General features: G+C 39.8%; 1 protein-coding gene across 6 annotated transcripts in view; it reads right to left on the bottom strand.

Moving 5' to 3' along the window:
• The window catches only part of RAI14 (retinoic acid induced 14), an 88591-nt gene that overhangs the window by 70162 nt on the left and 5713 nt on the right, over positions 1 to 12716 (bottom strand). For all 6 annotated transcript variants that reach the window (XM_074569906.1, XM_074569909.1, XM_074569905.1 and 3 more), the window contains exon 2: positions 8817 to 8908. In XM_074569906.1, the coding sequence (XP_074426007.1) occupies positions 8817 to 8852 (36 nt within the window). In that variant the 5' untranslated portion in view covers positions 8853 to 8908. The remainder of the gene's footprint in view (positions 1 to 8816; positions 8909 to 12716) is intronic.

Genomic DNA, 12716 nt, shown 5'->3' with positions numbered 1-12716 from the left:
CTTCAAGGTAAAGTATGAAGTCCATGTAACAAGCAAAGTACAGGAAGAGAAGAGCAGCTGTGGTAAGAATACATGTGAATACAAGCTATGAGTCTAAAAGATGAAGACATCCTGCAGCTGCAGTTAAAAGATATTCAACCACAGCTGCTTTCGCCAACACAAAGTCAACAGTATTTTTAAAAGCTTAAGGGGGCAGCCTAGTTCTAGATAGTTTAGGTCTAGAAGTAGGAAAAATAGCTCTTGTTATTTTATTATGCAAAAATATCTTTTGCATGTGAGACGAACTACCCAAGTCCAGCCAGCTATACTACTAACATATGGGCAAGGACACCATAGCTTTTGCTGGGGCTAAGCCTCAAGGTTTTTCAGGCAGCTAAGAGCCTAGAATAATATACCTCTAATTTTTTAAGAGCACTTTGCTTCTTTCAACATGATTGCAAGCTTCCTATATGATATGTTTCAAGACATTAATCTTTATACAGAATCACTGAATGGTCAAGTTTGAAAGACAGTCTAGTCCATTTCCCCTGCTCAAAGGTGGGTCAACTATATCAAGTTGCTCAGAGCCTTGCCAAGTCAGGTTTTGACTATTTATCCAACCAAATTACAGTCAAGTATGAACAACTACAAATTACTAGCCTTACATCAATTCACAATTCATCTGTTAACAAAACGTGAGCAGTTGTTTGTAAAACACTTGTACCACTAACCTATAGCATACAAACTGTTAACACTAAGACAGGCACTATGGTAATATATAGCTTTTTCTCACTAGCAAAAAACTTTGTTAGTTTTCAGCCTTCTATTCATCCCACCTTTATGGTTTTCTCTACACAGATCTGCAGTTTTTAAACGCTCCTTTAATCATTGTAGCTAACACAAAGCAGTCAAGCCCAAACTCACCCATCAACCTCACCTTGCCCAACAAACCTGCTCTCAAGCCCACAGAAAGCACCTCCTTACAGCTGTGTTGAACAGAACAGAGCAAGAGCAACTCTCTTACACAACACAGGAAGGCCTCTTCATCTTCATTCCTCCTACCCACCTGCCCACACAGTGCTTCAGTAACCTGACCTCTGAACAAGGTACCTTCAATGAAATGCTGAAAGTTCAACTATCACAACTGTCCCTAAACACTACATGCTACTTCCTGGAAAGAATGGCCACTAACACCCTCATTCTCCTCTACACATAAGCTTCATGGATCTTCAGAAAATGTACAGCATGAACTTCAAGGGGACGCAAGTGTGGCAAGCAAGGGAGCAGAAAAGGGCTTGACATGTCCCTAATGCTGGGCATTTGTCTGGACTACATGCAATCAGAACAGCTTCTTGAAGAACAGGACTAGTAAATGTTGCTGGAATAAGGCAAATAATACATCTATTTCAGCTTGATTAACTCCTTAACTTTTGCTGTCTGCTCCCAAAACATAAGTATAGGATGAAAAGGCTCAAATCTCCAATAAAATAAAAAGTATGGGTGTTACATTCTTTAGGTAATACTACAGTACCTATTCACAGCAAATTGGTTTTTGTCCGTAGTAAAGACAACAGTCCTTAAACACAAAGACTGGACCTCCTCTCCTTTACATGAGTTTTAACTGACAACTTTGACAGCTGGACAGAATCTTTTTTTTAAAAAATCAGATTAGGCACAAGTAGCGCCAAAAAGGAAGAGAGAGGATATAGTGTACAGTAAGAACACACAGACTGTTCATTTGTCATATTTTATTTTACTTTACATTTAAATCTTACTAAAGATAAACAAATAAATGAAAAAATTACAATTGTTTTTTTTCAACTCTTCCAAACTCAGGCCTTTGAACTTTTGTGCTCTGTTTAAAAGGACACAAAAGACATGTTTCTACACAACAAAGATTCCTTTCTTGTTACCAATTTATTTAAAAATACTAACTTTTTCCAGTTTGTATATGCCAATTTGCCTTTCTTCTTCCTACCCCGCCTTGCTATTGCCGCTTAATTTTGGTATTTGATTTAGTAATGAACTGTCAACAAGCTGGCTAGCTTCACATTGTGGTTCTTCTGTACTTACCTATTACAGTTTTGTATGTTGTGACTGTAACACTACAGGGTTTAACTCCATTAAAAAAAAATGGGAGGGTTCCTCTTCATCTTTGCAAACATTTTACATGTATTCCTTTTAATGAGGGATCACATGAGGATGGCCAAACCACCCATCCTGGCATGATCAGAATACAGGTGCAAAGTGTTCAGCTTGCCAGGCACCTCTCAGGCTGTCAGGGCAGACCAGTGTTTGTGGCCAACCAGTGACTAATCAATGCTTCCTTTCACACAGCCTCCAACCCTTCCTCCAGCTCTAGATCAGTGAGCAAGCAAGAAGCCTGGTACAAAAAAGTTGACAGGCCTGGGCAGGCAGCACCCAGGAAAAGGAGACACCTTTCCCTGTCCCCAGCCTATATTTACAGAAGAGTCATTAGCCCCATGTCATTCTGTGCTAGTAAGAATATGACTCTAGGGCCAATAATGACAGATATTATTCCTCACCTAATTTGGGGCACCAACATGGGTGGAGGTAGAAGTCAAAAGGAAAGCAGTGCAGGAGCTGCGTGTCATTTCCTTAGGGTTGTGTTTCTGGGACAAACATGGGAGCGTAAAGCAGAGCCCAGACGAGCGCAATGTGCTACCAACAGGACAGAGAAACTGCAAGTGGGTGAGTGAGGTCAACCCCGCAGGTTTCACCTGACACTCACTCATTCCCAAAGCTTCTTCTCACTTCAAACACAGGGTTTAATAGTGTTGCACTTGCTGTGCAACTACACTATAAAATTGGCTGGTTAGGACTGCAACTGTCCATGATCAACCCAATCTGTGGATGAACACTGCACACTTATAGAGACATGGAACTAGCACCAGGAACCATGGAAGGAATAATTAATTTATAACTGACGATGACATTTTATTACAGACTGACAAAGACTGTCTGGGAACCCAACCAAGATATTCTCTGCTATACTCCAGACTATAATCCTGTTTTAGGAAATAACAATGTGTTTATTCAAAGTAAGCCAACTCCAACTCAGGTTCTTCTACTGTAATTCCAAACAACATAGCACAGTTCTCATTTAACCTATTCCCTTTCCTTTCTGCCCCAAGATTGGGAGATGCTGCAGGTTGTTTCCAGAGTATCTGCAAGTTATCTAGCCCCAAACACTCTCCCAAAGCTATGTACTTTCCCATCCAGAGATAGCTGATCAGAAGGCATCCCACAAGAGCCCAGTTATTCCTTGTCACAGAACAGTTACCAAAATAGTAACTCTGACCCTACAGCTTCAACTGTCCCTCTTCTCCCCTCCCTTTCAGACCCTGTCTTTTTCCCTTCCATTTCCTCCTACCCTTATCTATCGGTTTTCACTTGCCTTCTCCAATACTTTTTCCTTCCACCATTAACAGAGCTGCTACATAACTTATGGGCTGATACTGGCCCCCTCACAGAGGGCTCAAGTGCTCCAGAATTACAGTTCACTTGAATAAGGTAATTTTAGAAGCACATTCCTGTGTCAATAATGAAGAAAATACAATACATGACAGCAAGAGGTTGATGCTGAACTGACTGCAACAGGCAGCAGGTCTTACTCTATACACTGTAGGACTTAGAACACATTTAACTTTTTTCCTACATTTAAGCTTTGGCTGGGAGAGCAAGCTGACTAGAGCAGAGCCTTATGCTGTCCAGAACTGGAGGCATGAAGCCAAACAGCTCTGGAACAGAAAATGGGCTGGAAGGTAAGACCCCTGACTCCTGACAGAGGGAGGGAGAAACAGGAGCCATGCCGTTTGTTTCAAGAGGGAGGGAAGGCTAAATCCTCCTTTCCCAAGAAAAGGTGGTTGAGGACAATCTATACATTCCAGAGACCAAATCTTCCCCCTGCACACTGTATAGTGGAATCAGAAGTTATTACTGAAGAACACAGCAAACTGAGGGAAAGCTACGATCATTATTGTTTCAGGCTTATTTAATTCAACACCCAACAAAACAAGGACACCAAAATAAAATAATAAAAAAAAAATCAAATTTCAGTAGTTGATTTTCTAAATAATTGGGTAAAGTGGTCAGTCAACATTGCTATCTCACTTTTTAGCTAGAGTGAAGTCTGTATGTGGGCGATTTTTGTCACAATTACCCTGAAAGAAAGTAGTACACGTACACAGAGTGTATAGTGCTATTTTCAACAATCCCCTGATGCTTTTTAGGTTAATTGTAGCTTTCAGTGGATAGAAGAATTTAAGGGCTGTTTAAAGGAGATTCTGCTTTATTATTTTTAAAGTTGCCCCACCCAAGTTTTGTTCTCCCACACATTGAGTCCAGAGCACATGGGAACACAGTGGTTTCAACGGAATGCATCCCAGCAATCTTTCCGTTCCAGACCCCCACGCAGCATTTTATACTTTAAAAACTGCTGAATGGGAGCCTACTACTTAGAACATCAGGCATTAAAAAGAAGTGCCAAGTCTTAATTAGCATAGCATAAAGATTAAGACTGAGATTTTATACAACATACCTAACAGCCTCATCACTTTGAGATTTATGGAACAATGACTACACCACAGGCCCAAAAGCAGAAATTTTCATAAGAACTGCAAACTTTTCAACCCCTGCACAATAGTACAACAAATAAGCATTTCCAGAAATACCAGAAGTTAGAGCTGGCAACTTGCATTGGGAAATCCCAGCCTGTCTTGGCTTCGCTTCTCACAATAGCTACTTTTTCTGCTGAACTACACAGCCGCTTTTCAATTTCAAAAGATGCTCTACTATTTTAATTATTCAGTATTGAAGATATTTGGAAACAAATCCCAATTCTAATCTTCCTCTTGTCCAGGCAACAATCTAGCAATTAGAAGAAAATTGGTCGTTGTTAAATTGCAAGGTGTGTTTTTCAGCTCATCTTCAATACTCATAGAAAATGGTCCTAAAAATTTTCGGTCAGCGCTGGTTTTATTTTAATTGGACTATTTCAAACTCTTCTTTTCCAAGCAGATATAGTAAAGAACTTCTGTCTTACTGGGCAGAAATGTTCATTCTCTCTTGTGTGAATAAACTACAGATGATCTAGAAACAAATTCAAGCTCTGAAGTGATATGGTAGTTCCTGATATTACCACACTAACTTTTTCAATTGTTACATGTGATAGCCTCTTGCAACAATTAAAATAGTAATCTTTTTAGGTTGTCAGGTTTTAGGTATTACTATTAGTAGGTTTTGAGTTTGGTCATGAGCAGCAACCAGTGAGGAAAGAGTGAAGAAAACACAGCTTCTCAGGCAGAAGAGACTAGTTCGCTTTGTCAAGACTTAAGTGCAATTCCTGTTGTTTTGCCTACAGACTCAAAGTTTGCACATCCACTACTTAGCTTCCAGTTGCAGCATTTGCTCCCACCTAGGCATCCTTTTCCCAGATTTCTAAAGTACAAGCATCCTCCTGTACCTACACATCACACTTTGACAACACTTATTTGTGACAGAGCGATAAATCTCATTCCTTCACTCCAAATACACATGTTCACATGGCAACAGTCATCTCCAGGAAGGATTTCACAGCAATTAAGTCTGTCAAGGAAAAAAGATTCTCCAGTTAATGGAGCTGCCTGCACACAGAGAGTGAATCAGGTGAGGTACAGGGGAGCTGAGCAGTAAAAGCATGAAGTCAGTGGTCATTCTCCCATCTAAGACGACTCATGATCCTGTCTCTCAGCTGCTGACTGTACCAATTCTGCTAATTATCAGAATTAGCAGACGAATTCACTTGTGTGTTCCTGTAACTCTTTTGCTGGCATGCCCACTCCTGTGCTTTTTACGCCAATAATCTCAGGGCGTGATTTGACAACGCAGCTAAGCCAAACAACAGCTGCACAAAAGGATGTCCTGCTGCTCCTCCTACTTTCACCATTCCTCTCAGGGCTGACCCTACAGTGAGACAGAGTGTGGAACTAACCAGCTAAAACTCACCCCACAAAGTAGTCTTCCATCACTTTATGTCCCTGAACTGACTCACTGCAGGATCAGATACCCTCAAAACCAGACCAGCAGAGATAAAAGAAAAAGGAGCAGGGACATCTCTATTGGAAGCTGCAAGACTGGTGTAGCTACAGCACCAAAGCAAAGCCTCACAGCAGGGACACAGAGACACACACGTGAATATCAGCAGTTGTGACCACTTTCAATTCAGCCACTCCGGAACAGCCTAGAGAGCTGAATTTTCCTACATGGTCCTCATTCCACCATACAATTTTATGCTGTCAGCCTTACTGCTAGAGAAGTGTTTGTGTAATTTCTGTTTCTCACACGCACCTTGAAGCTCCTACTCCTCCCCCTCTTCCTATTTTTTTTATGCTAATAGTGAGGCTAAGGAGAAGGGTATTGTTCCTTCCCCCAAGACACTTTCAGTTCTACAAAATAAGACATTAAAGATTTCCTCCAGAAATAAACACAAGTGAGGCAGGATGAGAAAAAGAATCCCTCTATCCCTGCTGACTTTACCCTTATCCCAAATCCTAAAGCAGTTACCACTGCTTATAAATTGAGAGACAAATAAGACTAATTCCAATTAATACCACCTCCTCTTCTTCCTCCCCACAAATTATAGCTAAGGGCAGCTTCTAGAAACTAAAGAGAAGGATAACCTTCCTTGCTTATCTTGCGCAAAATATAGAACAGCTCCTGTTAGCTGTTTTGATCTATGCCCTTAAGGTTTGGCTTCAGAACAGAGGAAACCAGACTGTCACGGATTTAGACCGCTGTGCTCTCAGAGCTGCATATCTAAATTTTAGGTATCTGAAAAATCCTTTGTGGTCAACTTTGTCTCCAGCCAGTAGACAGCAGTAGTATCAAAACAGCAATTACTTTCAACAATTCCACTTGGTTTTGGGGAGAGGCGTGAGCGAGTCATCAAGGACAGCTAAGTAAGGAATAAGCGAAAGCTAAGTAAGGAACAAGTGAACCAGTGCAATTTATAACAGTGGGTAGACTAGCTACAGCAAGACCTAGCTGCATCATGCATGTCACTTAGCCTTTGCTCTGGAGCAGTACCCCAGCCAACTAGCATAAAGGTGTGAATGAAGTCATCCTAACACACAGGCACACCTAACTTCCATAATACCAACCATGTTCATGTATCAGGCAAGGGACTGTTCTCATTACTCAAGCAGATGCCTATAAAAAAAGTTTTACTGGTGTAGATGAACTCAAAATAGCAATTGCTGCTACTCATTGCAACAAGAGCAACAACGTCTGGCCGAAAAATTCTAGCAATTCTAAACTGAATGGCATATTCAGTTATATAAGATGTCGGAGGCTTGTGACAGTATTTTTATTTGTTGTGAAGTGGCACAAGACACTGCCACTGGCTGATTCAGTCTGGTGACTAGCAAAAGCCAAACACTGCTTAAGTAGTTAAAAGTGTTGCCCTCTACTCCCAAAGGTTGGTTGACATATTTAGCTTGTTTACAGAGGCAGTCTTTTTAGAAAGAGCTCTTGCTAAACTGGAGTAGAACATCCACCAGTGCTGCTGCTGGGAAGCCAATACAATGGCTGCACCAAATGCTAATGTGTAGATTAAAAAACTTTTTAAGCAGCAACCAGCGCATCTGCAGATTACACCACAACAGCATCTCTACCTTCTTCCCAGCTACTGAAGCGCATTACAAGCCAGCTAAACAGACAACTCTAATGGTGTGCCATGAGACTATCTTCGTATCAAAGCACAGCCCGTACTACTCCTGAGTGCAACATGTAATTTTATTCCTGAACATCAACACTTCTGAAGAAGCTCCATTTTCAAACCTAACGCATCGTCACCAAACATGGCTGCTCTAGGACCCTGTGGGAATCTGGCCATGAGAAACAACAATACATCATTTCTTTCAAAGCAGCACAAAAATTTAGGATGAAGAATGGAACATTACATTCTTCACAGATCACGGTGATTTGTTACAAATTCCACACAAAATCTGGAAAGTCAATTAAACACAAAGTCAGCTATTTCACTGACTGCTCACTGCACTATCAAATAAGCATTAACATTAGTGTGTGACAACGAGCTGGAACAAGTAGCAGTAGGAAAAGACAGACATGAACAGGCCTAGAATACTGCAGTTCTTCTGCTCCAAGGGAAGTATGCTTACTATACTAGTTCAAGCTTGCGTCTCCATTGATACTACTACTACTAGCAAGAGGCAATATATGATGTGCAGCCTAATGTCTTTCTAAATGCAGTTCTGAAGAGTCTCTTGTAGGATCTCCACATTTATGTCTGTCATCCTTGCTGCTCAAGCCTCAGATCTACCTCTCTCATTGCACTAGAACTGATAAGCCACAGCTGCCCTAATTGCACAGCTGGTTCCTGTATTCTTGCTGACAAAGAAACCCTGCCACAGACTAAGGAGACCTTTCGTTAAGTGCTCAAACACCACACTGATAAGAATGGTATTATGCCTTGACAGAAATATGATTGGGTAGTAAAGTCCCTACTAGGCTTAATCCTTTACCTAGAACAAAGTTTCAATCTGGGCACCCTCACAATCTAGTGGAAATTCTACACACCCCACACATACACATGATTCAGTCGTAGGGAGCAAGGAGTGAAATACTATTAATTTGCATAAGAGAGAACTGCACTCCAAATAGAAACAGCCTACTCCGTACTGTACTCAGCTGTTGCCTTTGTGCTCGGAAAAAGGTTTTCTTCTCTGTAATTCATTAACCTACAACCTTATCAAGGTGGGAGTGAAGAATTTGTTTCCAGCATGGAAACCAGCAGTCAAACTAAGCAGAATACTTACGTCACTCTTCCTGAACTTTGCTTTTAAGCTCTTCATGCTGATCACATTCAACCTTCCAAACCTTTGAGGAGCTTTTTATTCTTCTTCAATATCTAAACAAAAAAGAAAGAAAAATAAGATTCCAACTTGATACCATTCAGTTCACTGGCGGCTAAGTCCAAATTGCATTTGCATACCTGTATCACCCTTTGGGGATTTAGCCCTCAAGCTCTAAAAAAGATTAACAGCCAGGTAAGGGAAACTTTCTGTTTCTCCAAACTGAAAAGCAAGCCTAAGTCTGACCACAGAAGAATAGAGCAAACCTTTACCAAAAACTCAAGCATGTATCGTGTTATCTAAGTATCCCTCGACATAATCAGATCACCGACACATTGGTACATATATGAACAGCTTTCTCTGCCCACTGCCTATTTTAACATTACTATCAGAGCTGTCATTTGTAAAGTGGGAAATGCAGAAATAAGCATGCAAAGTCATTCATGAAAACTTCACTATCCTACAACCACGGTTCTGCACTGGGTAGCAGAAGTACCAGTGCTATTGTATGTATAAGTCTAACCACTAACCAAATTCAAAATTATACTTAAACCGTGCATGACACACACTAGGACAGCTCAACATAACATAGCAGATAGAACCACGTGAGCAAGAACAGCGGCTATCACTGGAAGAATTGTTGTCTACTCTTCCCCATAAGAAACTGTGTTTGTATTCTTAGAGTCATATATGTTTTTAATTTGACAGTGCACTATCACAAACAGTCATGCTCCTCCTTCCTCCCTCTCAAGGAAAGAAAAGCAGCAATTGCACAAACACATACAACTAACATTACAGGCAAGCTGAAAGCTCTCACAGGCAAACAGGGAGCCAGTGCCTGGGGCGAAGTTTCCTACAGAAAGCTTCAGCATACCATATATTACTAATCCAAGACAAATGGAACAGCATGTTGAAGTAGCATGGCAATGTGTTTTTTCCTAGAGCACAGCAGAAAAACTTCATGAAAGAGCAACATACGTCTGAACTGGGCAAAGCCAGCTATGCAAAAATGTTGCAAATACAGTATGCTCACTGGAATAGCCAGCCCTTCTCATCTACAAGTTTTAGCTGCTATATAAATTCCTTCTGAAGGAACAGTTTAAAGTAAAGGATGTTCAGCTGTATAAACTTCCTCCCTCCACACTAGAAAAAAAAGGAGAAAAAATATGAGTCTAGCCAGATAAATAAATAACTGAAATGAAGACTGAAGCATAAATTCAAATAGGTCATGCAGGGTCACTAATGTTTCACATCACTCTTCAGAAACAGTAGATCAGTTTGATAAGCAAAGTGTGATTCAATTGTTTTGTAAAAGAAAGTCTCTTAATATTACGAAGCAAGTTGCTATGTCCTACATGATCGCTCTGCTATAAGTTTTAAAATGCAATTACACAGTATACTCTTGGTAGAACATACATGAATGCTTCTACAAAACACGATGCTAAGTACCATTCAGGAATAGTGATTAGCGCTAAGTAAACATGTCATTTAGTTCAAACCCATATTCATCTGAGAGCTATTCAAGACAAATACATTTTTTCAAAAAACCCAAAACAAAGGAAAAATCCCATACACTACACACACAGAACACACACCTCCAGTAGGTAATGTGGATGTGATAATTCTGTAGGCTGTTAAAATATCATTAAATCTAATTAAACAACCCTAAGTCTAATTAAACAGTCATTCTGAAGTCGTAATTCCTGATTGCTTTCAGATATACGAACGAGGGATTTCATTCAAAGTTCTTGCTTTTTCTCTCAAGGAGGATAGGTTTGTGGCATTTTGTTTAATTCTCTAGCATACAAGAGGAAAAAAAACAAAACCACACATTTGCAGAAGCTTTTCGTTCCCTGGCTTACATGACAATTTCTAAGCTTTTTTCCTGAGCTGAATGGTGTATTTGTAAAAAAGTCACAAAGAAATACAATTTAAAAAAGCAAGTTTTGAACAGTCAAAAAGAAGGAATTATTTTAGGTTGCTCTGAGAGAAGCATACCACTTTATTTCTGCTACACCTACTCAAACTTTGAAGAAAACATTTAATTGCACAACAGCTGTCATAACCTGCACTGGAAAGGAGCCTGAACCTCAGCAAGAGCCCAATAATCTCCTAAATCACTCTCCAGCAACACCAAGGGTGATGAGCATTGCAGAGACCATAAATGCCAGGCTATAGACAGGATGCTTATCTGGCCTTGTTTACATACCACACCAGAAAAAAAAAAAAAGAAAGAAAAGAAAGGAAGAAAGAAAATGGAGGACAAAACCCAAACTGTTCTTAAAACTTTTTCGGAAAACAAAAAAACCCCACAATTTAAAGGTATTTTAAAAGCCGAGAAGCATCATCCAACATCCCACAAAATCCCAAATTAACATGACTTTTCACTTTAAAAGTTAAGCATAGTTGACTAACAAGGTAAACAGTTTAATTAGACCAGTTAATAAAATATAAAGAAATCCTGTGCATGGGGAACTGAAAACAAGAAATCTTTCCTCGCATCCAGATTTACAAAAAATTGTGTGCTACAGGCTGTCTCACCCCCTCAGCCTTTTTGGCTCCCATGAACAAAATATTTGTTATAGGTCCCATGGAAGACACAGTACTCAACTACAGGGCTATGGGCGAGATGATAACTGCCTTGTAGGTATATGCACACAACATCTGCAAAGATGGACTCTATGAGGAACCTGTAATACAATCTAATTAGCAAGCTTTGCAAGCACTCCTAATATGCTACTTTTCCCTCTTTTGAGGAAGGAAGAAGGGAGGTGAGCCTGTGTTTCTATTAGAAGCCAACTTATTTTTCCCACAGGATACTTCACCTCTTGCGTAAGTGCATTTTATACACTGAATGTGAAACTCAAGTCCTCAGCATCATTAAAAACGCATGCACAAGCACACAAAAATGGCATTCCCAAGTTTAGTGTGTCACATCTGTATTTTTTCCATAAGAGATAGTTAAACACAAACATTAACATTACAGCTTGTGCATCATAATGCACATAATCCTTCAGCTACAGAAATAAAAACCCATGAATCAGTGATGACTGCCTTTTCTTGGCACTGTTTAAAGGAGGAAGTCACCTCTCAGAGGGTGTAATTATTGGAATTGATGCAAAAAGAGGTCAGCATCATGATTCATCAAAGCTTTATGACAACTGTTCATGTGCCAGAGGATAAAGAAAAGAGGATAAAATATATATAGGATAAATATATATATATAGGATAAAAATATAAAGAAAGAGGATAAAGGAAGCACCATTAATACACTCCCATTTTACAAGGTAGGGAGCGACTACTAGAAATTCACTAGGGAGCATCAAGACACTTCAAAACAGTATTTCTGCAATGAATCACAGGTATTAACAAGAAGCAATCTCTACTAATAGTGGCATTTCTCCTTTTTCAGAACAAATGTGATAATAAATACTGAGTGCTGTCATTTTGTAGATGCAGCAAGTTAGCAGTAGAGAAGTGCTTAACTCCAGGGACTCTCGACAGTTAATGCTTATCCCATGCTTTTAACCATTAGCTCCAAAATTAAATACCTAGTCCTCTATCTCATCTTCTTTCAGCTTAATGTTAAGAAATAGCTTTCAGGAAAACATGACACAGAAAACGTCTTTTGGTTGATGGTAAACCTATCTAGTTAAAACAAGAGACACAGCAGTGGTGGTAATCTTCAGCCTCAACAATTTCATTGAAACTGTGTTTTAATACACAATACAATCTTTAGGTTTAAATGCAGGAAACAGATTAGAATTATCTTCCCCACTGATTTACAGTGAGATTCGTGCAAACCACAGTACACAACAGTACTGACATGTATATTTTCCTTCCGTTAAGTTGCATTAAAATCAG

This window comes from Larus michahellis, chromosome Z, assembly GCF_964199755.1.
Source record: "Larus michahellis chromosome Z, bLarMic1.1, whole genome shotgun sequence".
Lineage (NCBI taxonomy): Eukaryota > Metazoa > Chordata > Aves > Charadriiformes > Laridae > Larus > Larus michahellis.
This window is presented reverse-complemented; position numbering and strand designations above follow the sequence as displayed.